This window comes from Mastigoproctus giganteus, chromosome 14 (genome assembly GCF_048544385.1).
Source record: "Mastigoproctus giganteus isolate SK-2022 chromosome 14, ASM4854438v1, whole genome shotgun sequence".
Taxonomy (NCBI): Eukaryota; Metazoa; Arthropoda; class Arachnida; order Uropygi; family Thelyphonidae; genus Mastigoproctus; species Mastigoproctus giganteus.
This window is the reverse complement of record NC_143588.1, coordinates 98,860,833-98,881,268: the sequence shown is the minus strand read 5'-3', so window position 1 is coordinate 98,881,268 and position 20,436 is coordinate 98,860,833. Positions and strand designations below refer to the sequence as shown.

Here is a 20,436-nt window from a genome sequence, read left to right as displayed (position 1 = left end):
CATTGACACTCATGAGCCCCGTTAATTCTACATAGGAAAACACTGCTACCGAAGTATGCTGTCAAAATACAAAGTTGTACCTCACATCCAATTCAATCCACCATTAGAAAACCTCTACAGAAATAAGCCTAGTATAGTAAAATCAGCTGGTCTTCGCCTTCTTGAACTGATGCAGGTTTGGAATGTTTCCATTCATTCTGTACAACAGGTAGTAATGTGCACTCAACCACCATGAACTCGTCCTCCTTTACCAACCTGTGACACTTGCCTCTGCCAGTGGGGAAAAAATATTCTTAAAATCATCAATTGTGAAACAACTTCATGCTATTCACATTCACAGATATTTTGATTTTTCTCCAATTTATACAGATGGCTCTAAATCTAACTCAAACATTGGAGCAGCAGCAGTGTTCCTAAATACCACTATTTCAGCATCCCTTCCACCTGAATTCAGTATCTTCTCAGCAGAATTATATGCAATTAAACTAGTCTTAGAAAATCTTTGCTCTGACTGCTCATTAAAATTTGTTATTTGCACTGATTCCCTCAGCTCAATTATGGCATTATGTAACCCACTCAGATAAAGTTCACCCTGTTCTAAATGAAATTAGAAGTCCTTCAAATAGGCCTCTGGGGTTGGGCATATTCATAATATAAATTTTTAGTAGTTTACACCAACCTTGCATTGAAATAATAAAGCAAAAAACAAAATTAATAGTTTAATAAAATAAACAAGTATTACTAATTTACAATAAATTACTATTTACAATAGGTATATAAAACAAAAAGAAGAAAATATCATAAAATGCAATAAAATATACAGAATTAAAAGCACTAAAATCTGAAGCTTCAGATTTTAGTGCTGTAGATTGAAGAGCGCCACCAACTGATCACCTTCTACTGGATTCCAGCACATTCCGGAATTTATGGTAATGAACTAGCTGATAAAGCTGCAAAAAATCCCAACTACCTTAGATTTAACTAATATTCAAATCATTCATGGTGCATGCCTAACAGAATGGACAGCACTCTGGCACTCTCAAACAAATAATAAACTTTTTCAATTTAAACAGGATCTTAAAATTTGTTCCAGTGTCCGTACATCAAGACGAGAAGAAATAGTCCTTTCAAGAGCAAGAATAGGTCATACTTCTTTAACTCGCCTTCATTTACTCACAGGAGATGATCCACCACAGTGTCAACATTGTTCTATAAATCTGACTGTTAAACACATTGTCATTGAATGCCTACACTATAAACAAGACAGAACTACAGCCCTGCTATCATTGGTTAACCTTCAGAAACCAATAACTGTAGAAAATGTCATTGGTGACAATGCAAATATTCCTGAATTTTTCAAATTTCTGAAGCAAATTGGAGTCTTTAATCATTTCTGATTTCAGCCTTTTCTGACATTACAAGAATTTTTTATATATTATATAATAAGCGAGTAGGCGCATTATAGCCAAAGCAGCTTATGCACCATAAAAACCCCCACAACAACAGTAAGCCGTGCGAGGAAAATTTTACTGAGTCCTATATAATCTCTCAAGATTAGAGCTGATTGATAGGTGTCAGCATCCAAGTCACAATGAATGTAATACCAAACAGTGGTATTGATGAAACAGGAATCCACCTTTCTGCTATATGAAAGCTATAAGTTTAATAATTGAAGCAGCATAGATGTTTTCTTCAAATTCTTTCCTATTGTCACACTGATTTGAAAATGCAGGATGGGTCAAAAAAGCTAGACACATTTGAAATTAAAATTTTGATATTTCAAATACTGCCTACTCTGTATTAACCAAGGTTGATATTTAATAATTTAATATATGTATGTTATTTTTAATGGCTAGTTTTAAATATATAAAGGTTTTTCTCTTCCTCAGATATGTACAGAAATGCCTTCTCTACATAGCGTGAGGCAAAGGGTTAAAGATTCCTTGGCTACTTTGCGTTCTGATATCAAAAGAAATTTGAATCCAACACCATACAAAGTATGATCATGTTTATTAAATTAATGAAACAAAAAAATTCAATTTTAGTTATTAAAATGTATTATTCAAGTTCAGTTACTATGAATAATTAAATTGTGAACAAAATTTCTCTGATAATATCTTAACTTTTGAACAAAGATTTATAATTATTCATCACCTTTATCGAAAATATTACAGTTTCATCACATATAAAAAATATATGATGAAATAGTAATAAAATTATAAATATTTACCTTCAGTAAATTGGTATACTGCAGTTTTATAGTCAATTTCTTCCATTTGGAAAAACTGGAGGTTGCAGGAAATTATTTTGCCATCACAGAATTCAAAAAATGTCAATTCAAATGTATAATTTCCATTGACATAATATTAGTAACATAATAAGAGGAGTTTACCTCAATATAGTACGTAGAACACTTCCGTATGATAGCCTCCAGAAATTAAAACGGAAAAACCGAAAAAATCGATTTTTTCGGTTTTTCCGTTTTAATTTCTGGAGGCTATCATACGGAAGTGTTCTACGTACTATATTGAGGTAAACTCCTCTTATTATGTTACTAATATTATTATCAACGTAGAACATATTGAGTATTACAGCTCTGATTCATACTATCTAATCGACATAATATGGAATTCATATCTATCTATATTGTCTACAAAGCTTTAAACATCTTTTGGATTCATAATTAAGTTGCAGTTTTTAGAAAAGAATTGCTTTATGATTTTTATCATATACAGGTGGTCCTCAGCTTACCTCAGTTCAAGCATGAGTCCTCAATCACCAAGTTTGTGCCAGGCTATCCATGTTATTACTTATATCAGCATGGCTTGCACTTTTTTTTATTTCTTTTAAGTAATAGTCACATTTCAATGAATGAGAGCCCTGCACTTGCTTTTGTTGAGAAATATCAAGTGAAAAGCTCCTTTATTCTGTGTACTGTGGTTTAAAAATACAAATGATGCTGTGAAAGTGCATTTGGATGAACAAAAATGACATTGACTAAAGGTTTAATTGGATGAACAAAAATGACATTGACTAAAGGTTTAATTGGATGAACAAAAATGGCATTGACTTGGCTGAAATGCTTAAAAATTTGAAATGGCTTAATTGGATTAAAAAAAAAGACTATGTACCTTTTAAACTGTGTCACTATTCGGACTAGGACTGAGTCTTTTTTAAGACATCAAGAGTGCAAGGCAAAGCTACTGGTATTGATACATAGGCAGCCAAAGATTTTTCCAAGAGAATAACAAAAATCATTGTTTGTTTGTTATTTGGTTTCTAGGAACATCAGCAACTAAGGCCATATTGCTCTGGGAATATGCCCTTGACCTTTCCGCATCCTCCGTATTTGGTGGTGACGGGCTCGAACTCCGGTCTAATCAAGAAGTGTGTGTTACGCACTGCTGCTCCTTCCCACCTGGCTACGGAGGTGCCTAGAAATCATTGAACAGGGTGGCTGTTGCTCCAGATAAAACATCAGTATCATGAGACCTAAGCTTTTTTTGGTAAAAGATGCATTCAAGAATAAAAAAAATGCTTAAATCAGTCAGAGAGAAAACTAATGTCTGGTTTTAAATGAGGAAAGGACACCTTTTGCTTGTTCAAATGCTGCAGGTGATTCTAGTCTAAAACCATGCTGAAATCCTAAGAATGCGGATAGCTTTAGGCCCTTTTTGAGGATTGGTTCACAGACTTCTTTTTGCTTTTGCTGCTGTGCAGTTATTGTCTACAGAGTAATCTGCCATTGAATATATTATTCCTGGAATATCGTCCATGGACATCCTTATAGCTTGCATTAGCAGTTGAAAGTTGCATTCTTGCACCCCACCCAACAGTCCAGGGATCATTGCACATTTAAGGCATATTACCAGAGAAGAACCTTTGCTCAGACTGTCAAAACAGACTACAATAGAATCCTGAAAGAATTTTGGTAAGGATTCAGTATTTTGGATGCAGTGAAGCATATTGGAGAATCTTGGGTGGCTATTAGTGTTAGTAGTGGCAATTAGTAGTGATGCAAGAAAGCAAGCTTATATAGCAAAAAAAAAATCCCATTTCACTTATCCATCCCCTATTAGCTCTTCCATCACTAATGTTGCCTCCTTTGATACAATATTAGTGATGGAAGAGCTAATAGGGACACTCATAGTCATGCCTTTAATTTGTTAGTGGGGGAGGAAACCCTGGGGTCCACTTCTCAACACTTGAATCCACAATGTACAGTACATTGTACAGTACGATACCCATAAATTTTATCTGATAATTTTAAACTTTCAATTTATAAAAAAAATTGCAAAAATAAATAAATAAAAATAAAAATGGCCTCATGGTTAGTGACCGGCGCTATTGCGAATCGGTGCAAATTGAACCGGTGCAAAACGAGGGCTACCTGTATATATATATATATATATATATATATATTTACATAAAAAAAAAATTGTTTATGTAAATGAACTTTACCACTAGCTGCTTTAAATGGCTGGTATTTATTCATTTTTTTTCTTCCTTTTTCTGTTTACTTTGCATGTTATATTTCACAGTAAAACAGAAAATCATATGTATTGTTTAAAATATCATGTAAAAATTTGTCTCTAAAAGCGAAATGTGATATTACAAGCATATTCAAACTGCTGAATGTTAATCCCACCTTCAGCATGTTATTATTCTTAATCTTTTGCTATTATAGTAAGAGTAAAATGGTTAAGTTTCATCCTCCGTCTATCATAGATTTGCACTTTTTTGCCATTATTTATAATGGTATTTGTCTAAAACCATAATCAAAGACGTTATGGTATACACTGTACTTCTGCTTCTTTGGTGTGTGTGTGTTTGTGTGTGTGTGTGTGTGTGTGTGCGCGTGCGTGTGTGTGCGCGTGTGTGTGTGCGCGTGTGCGTGCGCGTGTGTGTGTGTGTGTGTGTGCGCGAGATATTTGAAACATGCCCTGTATTTTCTGTGTATAACTGGAGACACCTTGTCCTGCATGGATATGCAAGTGAGTTTTGAACTCTCTCTCTCTCTCTCTCTCAACACTCTGAACTCTTCTCATTTTGAACTGTATTCTTAACTTTTCTGGATTAGTATAATAACTGTTATCAGTGGATGCTATTTTCTTTCCTTCTTATATACAGGGTGATTCACTACCAGTACGACAAACTTGCAGGAGGTGTAGGGGTCACAAAAACGAATCGGAATCACATAGCATTGCAGGGTCCGATATGCCTTCGTCATGTCATGCAGTAGAGGATGTTGAATGGGAGGTCGCGTGAACAGCGATCCTGCTGGAAGTCAGCATTTGCGAACTGGTTCCTGAGGCAGTAGGATGGACGAGTATTCAAACGTTGAGCTGGCCGACATGCACCTCGCGTATGGAGCTGCAGACTGTAACTGGCGTGCCGCTCTGCGCTTGTACCAGAAATGTTTCCCGCACAGGTGTGCTCCTCATATATACGATTTTCGCACGTGTGCACAGATGGTTACGTGAGACTGGTTGTTTCACGAGAGCTACCACGAATCGAGAGCGAACGACGAGGATGCCAGACAATGAGGAGAATGTCCTATGTCTTGCAGAAGGCACTCCGAGTACGAGTACTTGAGCGATAGGCCAACGATTGGGTATTTCCCAATCCACTGTATGGAGGATACTGTCAACAAACCAAATGAGTTCATACCATCTGCAACGTGTCCAATTATTGGAGCCTGCGGATTATCCACTCCGGAGGACTTTTGCTACTTGGTTTCTTCAACAGAAATGGTTTGCAAATGCTGACTTCCAGCAGGATCGCTGTTCACGCGACCTCCCGTTCAATGTCCTCTACCGCATGACGAAGGCATTTTGGACCCTGCAATGCTATGTGATTCCGATTCGTCTTTGTGCCCCCTACACCTCCTGCACGTTTGTCGCACTGGTAGTGAATCACCCTGTATTTACCACTGATAGCTTCGTATTAACCAATGCTCCTTAAATTTATTTTATCTTCTTAATTTAAGTTTATTATATTTCACTGTTCCCTCCCAACATGATTAAACCTCTGGCTTGTTTGGCTGTAATAAATATTTGCTTATTTAATGTACTTAAATTTATTTTTTCTTCTATAATAAGTAATAAAGAGAAAAGTAGTCCTATATTTCCCATAATTTTAAAATTTTGATCCTAATCAGTGTATTAATTTAAGATAGATTACAAAATAAATTATCTGGCTACTGGGTGAGCAACTTTTTTTACCATTCTATCATTTTAGCATTTTTTCCTGTGTATCCTGTACTTTCCTGTATCTTTATATCCTTCATCCTGTCTTTCTGCCATAGTTAGTCTTATTTTTAATTGTATGGTTGGTAGAAGCACTGTATACAATAATATTATATACCAGGGGTGGGCATGCATGAGGTCAATGAGACCAATTTTATAATATGAAAAGCCGCATTCCGGTTTCTCATATATTATAAAGAGCCACACCATAGTTACATAGTATTAAATACACAAATTTAATTTAATTTAATTAATATGATTACATATTCTGCACAAGTTTTAAGTGCTATGTAAAGTATACATATATAAGAAAATATAATTAAGAGAAAGAAAATACAAAATACTTATTTCAAAATTTTAATAATAAAAATAAAATATAATAAAAATGCATTAATAAAAAGTATAACATTTAACATAAAAAGTATGCATTAATAAAAAGTATAACATTTGGTCAAATCTTTGAAATTTGGCATAAAATTTGTTAAAGCTGTTTGCAGCAATTCTGTGAGATGATGATTGGTCAACTGTGAATGATATTTCGACTTCACGAACTTCATTGTGGAGTACAAAGATTCACAGCAATATGTTGTACCAAAAATTGAAATTAGACGGCAAGCAGCTTTCTTTAAACGCGGATATTTTGATTCTGGCACGAGTTTTCAAAATTCAATTATAGAAGTAGATTTGTGCTGCATTTGCAATGCCTGATCCTCTTTCATCTCTAATAACTCCAATTCCCCAGCTGCTTTTTCAACAAGTATTATTTCAGAAATTGGAAATCCATCTTCAGTAATATCACAAATAAATGGGTTCACAAAATATGCAAATATAGATTTTAAACTTTTCAAATCTTCAAACCTATGTTTGAAATCTGCTTTCAATTCTTCCAATTTTTCTTTGTATTCGTCTAACGTTTCTTCTTTGATATTATATTTGCTTTTACTCGTGGAAAATGATTAAATATTTTGTTCTTAAGATCGTACACAAAAAGCCGAAGTTTAGCTTCAAAACTAAATACAGTTTGTGACAAATCAATAATTTTTTCCTTTCCTTGTAAAACCAAATTAAGTGTTTGCAAATTTTGTATAATGTCTGTAAGGAACATTAAGTCAGAAAGCCAAGTTTCATTTTATAATTCTGGGTATTTTTTCCCTTTTTCTTTTGTAAATATTATGATAGGATTTAGGAGTTCCACAAAACGGCTCAAAACGTAAGTTGACAGCCATCTTACAACACACCATAGGGATAAATCACTGGGCAATTCATCTGTTTCGTCATTCACTCGCAACTCTTCTAAAAAGTTCTTGAATTGACAATGTGTTTTGGCATTTGTTCTAATTAAATTCACAATCTGCAAAACAATCTTCCACACATTTTCGTATTTGAAGTACAGTAATACCCCGACTTACGCTACCCCGACTTACGCGAACTCGGAGTTACGTGGTTCTTGATTTTTTCGTTTGGCAACGCTGCCGCCCACTATCTTCAAGGTCGTTTTTCATATGTTATCGATATACGGTGCGACAGCGGAGAATGAGAGCGAAAGATGAACAAAATTCAACTTTGCTGCTTTTATGTTTTTTATATCAGTGAAGGGGAAACACATTTCACCATAATAACGCAAAAACCAACACAATTCCAGCTATCAATATAATAGCAAATGCAATTAGATCGAGTTTACTACCAGTTTATAACAGATTTCACTAGCAGAAACGCAACTGGATTTTTATTGTTTTATGGTAGTAACCCCTAGAAATGTGAGGTGTTAATTAATAGTGTATCTCTGGTCTTATGGTGTTGTTTATTCAGTTGCTACATGCGCGCAGCTTTGTTTATGCGTATCAAGCGTGCCTCCTCGTTTTGTAATTGTGCTTTATTCCCTAAAAAGGAGTAAAATACTTAAAAGGTGTGAAAAGGAAGCGTCCTGGTGAAGACGCTGCAGATTCAGAGAGAAAAAGAAAAGCAATTATCGATAAACAGAGGCGGACTGGATCAAAAATTCTTACCCGGGGAAAATTTATAGTGGCCTCATACTATGGTTTATGGCCAAAATCACACCGGCCTCCTGCCCACCGGGGTTTCCCCGGCAAGGCTAATGGCCAGTCCGCCTCTGTCGATAGAGAAAAAATATGAAATTGTGAAACGCTTTGAGCGAAATGAAAGGCCATGCGATATTGCACGTGCTACAGGCCTAAATGAAACAACGGCGAAAAGCACATGACAATTGCAAACTTGACAGGTTGAAAATTGAAAAGGGCTCAATTGTAAAGGGCTTAAAAATTTTAGAAAACATAGACTCCAACGAAGAACGCGTTATAGCTACAAAGCAAGGAATAAAAAAATTATTAGCTTGCTACGAAGAAATTCTGCGTGAAAAAAAGAAGGCGCTGTGTCGTCAGACGAATTTGTTAGATTTTATGAAGCCATCGACATCGAAATAACTTTTTTACGTAAGTCATTTGTTTTTTAATACATATTTTGTATTAATATGTATAAAGAACTGCAATTTTATTAATATTTTTCTTCTAAACTAGTGTTTTTGTTAGTCCTTGGTCCCAATTAAGCAAAATTTATATGTATTTATATGCAAAGTTGTACCCCGACTTACGCGAATTCGACTTACGCGATTTTCGTCGGACCCACCTATCGCGTAACTTCGGGGTATTACTGTACTTCGCTATGAGATGCTCGTGGTGAATTATGCAGTGAAGAGGTAAGAAACGTGGAATTTTAGGATCGTTGTTTAAAAGACCAATGAGACCTTGGTTTTTCCCTATCATTGCAGGCGCTCCATCAGTTGCAACACTTACAAGTTTATCATGAGGCAATTCAAACCTGTTCATTACTTCATCAAGTGCATTTCTAACATCGATACCGCGAGTTGTTTCGATAAGAGCTACTAAGTCTAACATTTCTTCCTTCACATTTACGTCTGCCGATACATAGCAGACAAAAACGGCCAATTGTGGAACATCCTGAATGTCTATAGACTAAACTAAATGCTGTACAATTTTTCAAATCACACATCAAACTATTTTCAACATTTTTACTAATTGCACCAATATGACGCTCAGTTGTACGGCATGACATAGGAACTTGTACAATCAATTTATGCAATTTTGTATTATCTGGATCCAAAACTTTAACCACTTCTTCCAAGTTTCTTTTAATAAATTCTCCTTGCATTTGACTGGGGAGGTGCCCCAACTTGTGCCAAACCCGAGCTGCAAGAGCGCTCCATCATCTGTGCTGAATTACCGTTACTTTGCTAGTGAAATATGTATTTTGTATCTCTCCCCCCCTCTGCAATAGACATACCATGGACAGAATGGATCTTAGCAAATATACATGTAGTGTAAAAACTGATGTCACCACTGTCGGCGCCAAGAAAAACCCCCAGAGAAATTAACCCCGTTTTCCTAGGGCCACTTATATACTAGGCTATTCCCCCCCCCCCCCAAATCTTCGCCTGCAGCTCACAAGGCAAAAAATATACCCACTGACTAGTGGTTTATATCCTCCAACAGCTCTCAGAGCCCTCGAACAAAATAATGCATCTAGAACTCACTAATCCGGATAACTTTGAAAATCCGAAATGGATACAAACATGGTGGGAGAACCACACTAAAAAAAAACTGACTCTGACTGCGAACAAGTTAACCCTGAACACCAATTCCATACTCAAGAAGTTAAACCGACACCTTTGGCTTAAAGAAAAAATAAAAATCAAACAGTCTCTAATTCGGACAGAGCAACTAGAAGCCAGAGCCAACCAAAGGACGCTCATGATGATCCTGACTCCCTACAACCAGGAAAACAAGTTGAAACCAAGCCGAAGGATTCCCCCCTTGACCCTGCATTCCCAGAGGGATCCCCCCTTGGATCAAGCATGCACTCTCAAGACAGCCCTAGAAGACCTATTTAGGGACCAGAGCAACAGAATCTCTGCAGGCCCCAGAGGCCAAATTGTTACTTTATGGAATAAAATGGAGTCTGTTTTATTCCAAACATACTTAGAATCTGAAATAGCCACAGCTAAACTGGAGCTTATAAGGAAGGAGGAGCAAAACATATGCCACAGTGCACTCCCTCCTACACTGATGCGCTGAGGACACCGGCTCAGTGTGACCACACAGCCACCCAACCAATACAAGCCAAGGAGAAATCCACCACTCGGCCACCTAACCTTGTAGTGTTGAAACCCCTTATAAAGAGGACAAACATTCTAACGAACGCATTAAGCAGGCAATAATTGATAACCTCTCCGATGACCTAAGGACCACAAAAATAAAATCAGTACGAAAGACAAGGAATCCAGGCGTGGTTATCGAAACAGAGACCACAGAGGAAATAAACGAAATAATAGCCAACCGCAAGATCGCAGCCCTGGGGCTCAGAGCTGAACCCCCAAGAAGGAAGGAGGCCCTCCATCCTTATATATGACCTAGATAAGGATATCAAACACGAGGAGGTCGCAAGAGAATTGTTTGTTAGAAATCTGTCCAAACATTTGCCAGATCAAAATCTAAATGATCATGTGACACACAAGCACACCATCAGGACCAAGTCCTCGAGCACAGTCAACTGGTCTGTAGAACTGAACCCAGTAGCTTGGCAAATACTTATAAATCAGACTAGAGTTTATATACATTGGGGTGGCCACCGATTCCGCGAACATGTGGCTATCATCAAATGCTAACAACTGCTGCAAGTTTAGACACACGTCGCACACATGCTCCCAGGCTGTGTGAACCTGCGGCCACTGTGCTGGCAAGGGCCATGACTTCACTGACTGCCCAAATAAGAGCACAGATGCCGTTTGTGCTAACTGCAGAAGTCAGAAAATGGATGCTTCCCATTCCCTCAGAGACAGCATGTGTCCCATATACCAAAAATACAAGAGCTTGACCCAATCCAGAACAGATTATGGCACCACACCATAAACAATTCAACACTAAAGTAATCAAATTCTTCCAGCTAAACGCTCACAGAACCAGGGCAGTGGCTGACCAGGTCAGGATGAAAGCCAACGAAAGAAAATATAGATATCATCATACTCCAAGAACCATACGCAGCCGCCAATCAAGTAAGGGGATACCCCCTACAATACAAGATCATACAGCCTGAAAATGAAATCCCCTGGGCCGCTATTGTGGTCAGAAACCCAGATATAACAGTTATCGGGATCACTCACCTCTGCATGGCCTGGGCAGTCTGTGCACATCCTGTCGTAGCTCTTTATTGCCGCCCTGGAGAGAACATAACTATGGCTACAAGGTACCTAGAACATGTAACAAATATCTTCCCTAACCAGAAACTAATAATAGGAGCGGACATGAACTGCAGGTCACCAGCTTGGTACAGCCATCCCCAGACAGGCAGGGGACAAGGAATGGACAGCGCCTGGAGGAATTCCTAGCAACATCAAAGATAACAGTGCTAAACCAACCTAATCAACTACCGACTTACTGCAACCAACAATGGGAATCAACCATCGATGTCTCCCTAGCCACTAGGAACATTGCTGGCAATATAACAGACTGGATGGTTCAGGATGCCTGGACAACGTCCGACCACAGGGTCCTGACCTTCCAACTCAACAGAGACCATCACAGACAATATCCTGAGAAAAAAATGCTGCACAGATATGCGCCTGAACACTGCAAACTGGAACCAATTCAGAGATACTCTAATAGCAGAAAAAGATACACAGCAAGCTGCATTTCAAACAAACCAAGACCCTGACCAACTCCAAAAAACAGTCACAGCGATCATTACTAAAGCAGCAAATGCTGCCATAAAACGAAGAAAACCTGTACCATGGTGGAGTCCGGAGCTCCAGAGCCTCCGAAGAGAAGTCCAGGACAAACAAAAAGCATTCCAGAGAGCCAGATGCTCCTGGCCTGCCCTTGAAGTGGATGCACTATGGGAAATCTACAAGGAGGCCAGAAACCAGTACTCCTCACTCATACACAGAAGTAAACAACTCTCGTGGGAAAATCTGGTTGCAACCACTGGCAACACTGACCCCTGGGGGGGTGGTCTACAAAGTAACCACTAATAAACTCCCCAGGGGAGAGGTAATTTCAACCACCATAACACCACAGGGAGATGCTACCAATTCTTGGGAGGCATCTGTTAACAATATTTTGGACGCAACTTTCCACCCTCATGTAGACCCGCAGATACCCCAACAAATCAAGATGTGCACAGAGAATGACAACTACTGAACAGAAGACAGGGAACCGGATTTCACAATAGAGGAATTACAAGTGGCTGCACACCTTATTAAAAGTAAGACACGTCCAGGTCCGGACCTCTTGGAGCTGGAAATCATCAGGAAGGTGGTGGAGATAGCCCCCGATATGCTACTGAACCTCTTCAATCTATGTCTCCAAACTGGGACCTATCCGAAGGAATGGAAAAAAGCAAATATTAAACTCATAATTAAAAACCCAACAAAACCACCAGACCAACTGATTTCCTATAGACCAATAGGCCTACTAACAGTCTGCAGTAAACTCTTGGAACGACTCCTGTTAACCAGAATACAGGCTCACTACCTACAGGCAAACCTAATGTCCCCAAACCAGTACGGTTTTAGACAAAGAACGTCAACTGTAGATGTCCTGAAGAACCTCCTTGCACGTGCAGCTGCCACAGAAAACAAATACTTCCTGACTATCTCTATCGACTTCGCTGGGGCGTTCGACACCCTTTGGTGGCCTGGCTCTGGGGGAGTAGGATGCCAGGCAACCTCTATCGAGTAATACAAAGCTACCTCTCCAGTAGACTCATCATGGTGAATGCTCCATATAAAATACTCACCAGAAAAATCAACAGAGGCTGTCCACAAGGACTCACGTTATGGAACATCATCTTGGATGAATTCCTAAATACCGATATTGGAGAGGCGTCTTCACAAGCCTTTGCAGACGACCTCATCCTGATGATAGAGGCAAACAGCAGAATCCAGCTGGAAAGAAATGCAAATCATGCCCTTAAAATCCTACAAGAGTGGACCAATATCCACTTCCTTAGGATCTCTGCAACCAAAACGGACTCCATTCTCCTCAAGGGTGCCCTAGATTACAGGAGACCCCCCCCCCCAGATTAAGATTTATGGTATCACACTACGACTGTCCAAGGAACTTAGATACCTGGGAGTAATACTGGATCCCACTCTCCCCTTCCAGGCACACTTGAAATACATCCGTAAGAAGATATGGGACTATACAGCCCTCGTTACCGGAGTCGCAAAAAGGGACTGGGGATTGAAAAAGAAGACCCTCGAGCTGTTTTACAAAGCTGCCTTCCTGTCGATAGCTACCTATTCCGGAGCATGGTACCCCAAAGTCATCATGGCTGTAAATCGCAGAATCCTCAACTCTATCCATAGAGCCATGCTGCTCGCTATAACCCAGGCCTGCAGCACATTAGCACCCACGGCAGCAACCTACCTTTAGACCTCGAAGTAGCTAAATGTGGAGTATTATATGAACTCTTCAAGGGAAGAGCCTGCACCTTCGCCACAGATTCTACCACAAACCGTTTGACTGAGAAAAAGAGACTTACAAATCACCTCATGCAAACCTGGCAAACCAGATGGGAGAATTCCCCAAAGGGAGAAGTCACCAAACGATTCTTCCCCAACGTTGGAAAACTCTATCCAATGGCTCCAGCATGGTTCATGCCGGGACTCCACACGACCTTCCTACTAACAGGACATGGTGCCTTTAAGGCTAAAGTTACAGTCCTGGGCATTACAGATGACCCTACTTGCTGCTGTGGAGAGCTGGCACCACCTCATGCATGAATGCCAGCTTTATGATGACCTCCGCTGCCAGCTCATCACCCGGATCACCTTTTTGCCCAGAGATAGAGAACAACACCTCCTGGACTAGATGCAGGAATATATTGCCTTCTCAAAGTTCGCTGAAGCCTTGTACAGAAGAAGACAGGACCTGAATGCACACTAGCCACATAATGGCTAGAAGCCAAAATGCATAACACCAAAGATGACCTACCAGGCAACCATGAAGATAGACAAAAAATCTGAATAAAGGACGAATAGCAGCTGTTCTGGTGGCCTGAGCCAAGCACTAGCCTGGCTGCTCTCCTTTAATACCCCTTCCTGGCAGGAGGACGAGACGACCAGTCACCTCACCCCCCCTGCTACCCCACCTTTCCTTCTGGTGAGGCATGGGCATGCCTCACTGACCACCTGGGGGAAATCTCTTCTGTGTCCCCCATACTTCTGCCTTTTCCCCCAACGTTCTTCCTCCCCTCCCCCACTCTATCTATACATGACGCTAGCACCCTACACACTAAATTTAATCTAGCCAGAAAATAATCTTCACCCAGTCTCGGCATAATTATTTATCCTACGCACTGCCCTACTCCTGCCATATGAATGCATGTACACATGCTGTATGCAATCATCCAAAGTAATTATGATTGCATGGATGCGTATATATTATGTATCACTGTTGTGCATATATGTGTACGTTCTTATATGTGTATGTACATAAGGTGTTTTTTTTTTTTTTTTTTAGGTCCTAGCCACTGAAATCAGGAAATTACGCGGCAGGACCTGCCAGAGTAACCTAAGTCTACTGGGTTCCTGGTCTGGCAACACTGGGCTCCAGCGGGGGTCCAGCGGCTAAATGACCAGATGAACAATGGTACACGGCATTACACAGGTACAATACCCACACACTTTTAAACCTCTGGCATCGCCAGGAAACTTGTACACCCACAAAGAAAGCAACACGGAGATGGGGGAACCCCTGGTGCCACATGACAACAATATACCTTACACCTTAATAAATTCTCCTCCATATGGACATTTGGCATGAGCAATATTCCAAGCTATCAAAAAACTAGTTTCGTTTGCTCTGTCATCTTCGCGACTAAATGAAGACAAGAGTCCTTGTTGCTTATGAAGACCAGATTGCAAGGACTTAAGTTTCTCTGTTCGCAATTTTGAATTGAGTTGAAAAGTGGGGATGACTTACTTCGTAATGTCGACATAAATTGCTTACTTTGTAGTTTGCAATTGTAACTTTACAAATAAGATACGACTTTCCATTATTGTCAATAAAAGCAAAATTTTCTACCCATTCTTCTTGAAAGATTCTGTTTTCTTGTTTGTATTTTTGTTTTTTGATATTTTCTGAGGTCATGTTATCAAAAAATTTAAATAAATTTAATTCCGAAGTCTGAAATTGAAACAAAATAATTAAATTAATTTATGGTGCGGAAAAATTACACTCCACAAACAAGTTTAAATTGCTTAATAAAAAAGTCTACTTACCAGATTCTTTGAAAAAGCACGAAAAGCACTGCTGGCTGATGGCACCAGCAGTGTAAATGCGCGCGGATTTATTTATAATCAAAATAAAAATAGCAAAATATCTAGACATAAAAATAAAACACAACATAAAATCCTTATAACAAAATATTATTTACTTAGTTAATTTAACAAGATTCAGTGAAAAAAGTTTTGAAATAAAAAAAAAAACGGATTTAAATTTTCAATGAGAGCCGCACTTAAGTCAACGAAGAGCCGCATTTGCCCACTGTTGTTATATACCATAGTAATTATTTAATTCTTAATGGTGCAGAAGCTACATAACAGTAAACACTAATAATACAAGAATTATATAATAAAACATTCTTGCAAAGGTACATAAACATTAAACAAGGTTTAATAAACTAAAACTATAAAGAGTAAAATTAGCTAAGAACTTGTGAAATAAGAAAAAAGTGAAAAGGTTAACCATTAGCTTACAAGGTGAGAAACCTCTTTACCAACTTAGAAATATACAGCACAGAACAGATTTAAATAGCAGAAGCATGGGCCAATATGAAACATGCAAACTACCACATTATAATCCTCAAATGGAATGTTATTGCAAAAGTTTTTAGAGGGGCCCCTAAAGAAAGTTAAGGAAGGGAAAAGGGAAGAAAATCAGGATTTGGCAGTAAAAAGAAATGTATAAGATGTCATCAAAAAGTTGAGGGCTGACTTTGTACCTTGAAATTGCAGCATCAGAGCAAGTTGACTTGTCCCACGTTCAGTCTGGATTAGATGAAAGCCCTAAAGTTAACAAGTGTATATTGAATAGAAGGTGTTGTTGTATTTTGTCACATTTTAAAATTATTTCACTGAGCAGTGAATTTGCATAAATAAACCCATAATATGTTAAAAATAGCTTTTGGAGTTGACTCAAAGACTTTTCAGTGATTTACGTTGTTTAAAGAGAGCTACTTGTCTGTCAAATATAATCTTTGCTCTGGCCTCCTCCTTCAAAAACCAGTGATTCAATCACTCATATTCATGATATAATCAGTAGCAACTGGCATTTAACTATCCATGAAGTTGATAGTGAGACTGATAATTCTTGTGAGATATGCTAGTCAATTTTGACACAAGATTTGGGAATGTGATTCATTTCAGTCTTGCATTATTTTTCTTTTGAGTTTCTTAATAATTGCATTATTAATCTTTGAGTTCTTGTATTTCAGGATCTTCATCAGCATGCTGCTAATGATCCACACCATTTCTCCCATCTTTATCAGCAACAAATTGTGGGTGTATGGCAATGACCTAGAAACAAAGGCCCAATCCTCTAAATGGAAAATTTCCTCTCAAAGAAGACAATCTCAGTGAAATGTGAAGGTCTTGCATATTATATTTTTAAACTCACAGGGCATTATGAATTTGTTCCACACTCAAACATTTGATTTAGGAATACTACAAAACAGTTCTATAGCAATTGCATGATGTTAGGAGAAAACAGTCAGAAAAACAAGCTTCAGAGAATTGACACTTGCAACAGAACAACAGCCCTGCACACTCAGCAGTGTCTGTTTGTGGAAATTTCCATTCCATCCATCAAAACAATTCTTGTGTGCAGAGGTTTCCATTCATGGAAATCCTTGCATTCAAAAATTGTTTTAATGGGGGAACATGGTGATGGAGTGCAAAGCACTTCATTGCCATGTTCTGCAGTACTCGCTGGATATATTTCCTTGGATTTTTGCTTCCCAAGCTTTAGGTCCCCTTGAGAGGTCACTGATTTGCAACATCTAAATAAATTATTCAGAATGTGACCCAGGAACTATTAATGGCTCCAAAAGAAGCCTATCAAGAATGCTTCCAAAAGTAGCAAAGGCATTTTACAAATGGTTGTCAAGGCAACTAATTTAAAGAAGAACCATCCAGAGAGCTGATAAGCTTCATAATTTCCTGAATATTAATTCAGTCCCTGAACTTTTTGATCACGCCTCTTATTAATAGCAGCATATGAAATTTACCAACATGCAGTCCAACTGCAAAGTTGGAACCCAGCTGCTGTGTAAATATGGAGTGCTTCAAGTCCTGGAGCAAGTGTAGGCCCATAGTTAACAATTTAGCCAGCACAAATGAGTTTCCTATAGACTGTGGTTTCAAGATATAAAGCTACTTGTTGCATGTTAATGTCCAGGATTGGGAAGGCACTGTCAGTTTCTAATTTTGTGGAAAATTGTAATATATTGCAAGAGCAGCACTTCTGAGTCCTGGGGAATGACCACATCATCAGTATACTGCTGCAACAATCTGATGGGAACTGGCATTGAAAATAGGTTTACTTCCAGCTCCTTTGAGAAAATATTAGTGATGGAAGAGCTAATAGGGGCACTCATAGTCATGCCTTGAATTTGTTAGTTTAAAGAATCACAAATATGATTGCACTACCAGATAAACAAAGGTTCAAGACATTACACATCATCAACGAAGAGTGGAGTCCTGTTCCTGATCAAAAGTTGTCTATCACTGGCAACAGCCAGTGATAGACAGCTTGTTGTAAAGGAACTGATGTAAACAGGGAAACCATGTTGAAGGAAACTGTGATTCACTCTCAGAAATCTGTGATTCACTCTCAGAAATCTGTTTCTTATAACTTGTAGTAAATGCTTACTGTTGGGGACAGTATAGAAAGTCTTTCTGACAATATTAAAAGTTTATTACTAAACTTAAGAGTTCATACATTTGGGTATTACTACAAGTGATTTTTTATGTGCTTGTCTGACCAGCACAATAATCTTAATTCTGATAATTGGTTGCTGCCATGATTTTTGCTAATATCATAACTTATAATCACTATATTTGTAAAGCAGGTACCAATGCTAATCTCAGCAAAGGAACCTATATCCTAAATGTAGGCTGTAATTTAGCAGTGTGAAAAGCATTTGCAAGCTTCATATGCTGCTAATAAAATATGACGTTTTGTGCTTCCAAATTCATATTAACTCTTTCCTTCTCTACTGTCCCTGCTCTTTTTGTCTCCCACACCGTTTGGTGTGTGTGTGTGTGTGTGTGTGGCCATTACATTTATATGGTATCATGTGATAGTTTACATACTGAATGCTATTCACTGCTTCTATTATTTAATGCTGTTGTGTGCTGTATACCTTTCTAAGTTGATAAAGAGGTTTCTTGCCTTGAAAGTGACTTTGTGAATTTTACCTCTTCTATCCAATTTTATCATTTCTTAGCTGATTTTGCTGTCTTGTAACTTTATGTGCCTGTATTATTCTTCATTCCTTTTATATTTTTTTTTTCTTAAACTTTTGTTTAATATGCACAGTTTGGTTGCTACAAGAGTTTTATAATATATTTTCTGATGCTCAAAGTTTTTTCTCTGATACAGAAAAATGTATAAATTCAACCAAAATCTGCAAGCAATCTACTGTGCTGAATCTCCTTTTGTAGCAAGCATGATACTAACCAGTTGACTACTTCTGTTTTAAGTGGGGTGTTTATAACTGTGAATAGTAATTATGCATGTGTGGACAAATGGGTAAAATGTGGTTTTTATTTCTAATAGAATTGTATTAAGCAGGTGTTGCCTGTATATATAAAGGAGCATATAGATTGTAATATGAATAAGTGTGCAATTCTAATATACTAATTCTTATGTGTTATTTGTTATAGGTATCTGTGTCAGATGAGTTGTACCACTTTATGCATGAACTGTGGTTACAAAATGCACCTATTGGAGAATTATCCTGAAAGTAGGAAGCCTATAAAATATCCATCCAATGAAAATTTTTGCTCTTTGCAAATGAAATGAGCGATAAAAGAAGACAGCATTTCTTAGTGATGGCCGGTGAACAAGCAATAACCTGAACTTCAAGACTTTATGCTGTTATACATCATCAGGGAAAAGTAGTGATAAATTTTATTTAAATGCGTTGTTTTATATAGATATTTACTTTATACTCTTGACTTAAGTTGCCCAATATTATTTTCTTTCATTTCTCTATTTTTAATTATAGATTTTCTGTTTGTTTAAATATTTAGATTTTTACTAGGTTTTCAGTTGTATAGATGTAAAAATTATGAAATAACTTGCTGTCAAAAATGATAAATTTCTGAGCTACCAGTGGTATTTTATGCTGTTATAAAGCACATAACTATTATATTGCAGAAATTCATTATTTTTGAGTATTTTGTAAACATATGAAGTGCTTAATATGAGACAAATGCCATTTACCACCATTTTTCCTATAGTATTGGGAATAACACAATGCTCTCAAGTATTCATATGAATAGATTTATTTTTATAACGAATGTTTGCAAAATTTGTAAAATCTGAACGGAAACATAGCTTATTCAATTTTCTGTCACAGGTTGCTGTAAGTCCACTTTATTTATTCTGTATAGTATCTAAAAGAGATGAAGAACTTTCTCTTCAACATTTTTTAGACTTCTTTTATGCGTAGTTTATTGTAAATATAATTTTATTTCTTACTAGATTTAAGTTTCATGTAATAAAGAAAGAAAAATTAATAATTTTGTATTAGCTACCATTTCAGTTACTTTCTGTAACTAGTGAATCAAAATTTGGTACAATAGTTTGCCACTAACTGGAGATTATTGTAACAATACTCATTTTTTGGGAAAAAAAAGTCACTTGGCAACTAAACTGTCAAATCAGATTGTATTATCCAGAGTGTGATAATTAAAAAACAACACAACTGAAATAGTTTACACACACGAAGAAACTTAAAATTTTCAATGCCATAAGCTGCCCTGTAATTGCATAGTGATGTTTCAGAATGTTTTAAGTAATAAGGCCCCCCTCCCACTACATGCAACATTGGTATCTTAATGCTGCGTATGCTGTATTCTTTGTGT

At 37.7% G+C, this 20,436-nt stretch overlaps 1 protein-coding gene across 1 annotated transcript in view; it reads left to right on the top strand.

The window, feature by feature from the left end:
* Naprt (nicotinate phosphoribosyltransferase) overlaps positions 1–19,415 on the top strand; it is a 144,533-nt gene extending 125,118 nt beyond the window's left edge. The window contains exons 14-15 of the mRNA XM_090389320.1: positions 1,890–1,997; positions 19,231–19,415. Of these exons, the coding sequence (XP_090245446.1) occupies positions 1,890–1,997; positions 19,231–19,308 (186 nt within the window). The 3' untranslated portion in view covers positions 19,309–19,415. The remainder of the gene's footprint in view (positions 1–1,889; positions 1,998–19,230) is intronic.
* Positions 19,416–20,436: the final 1,021 nt, after the last annotated feature.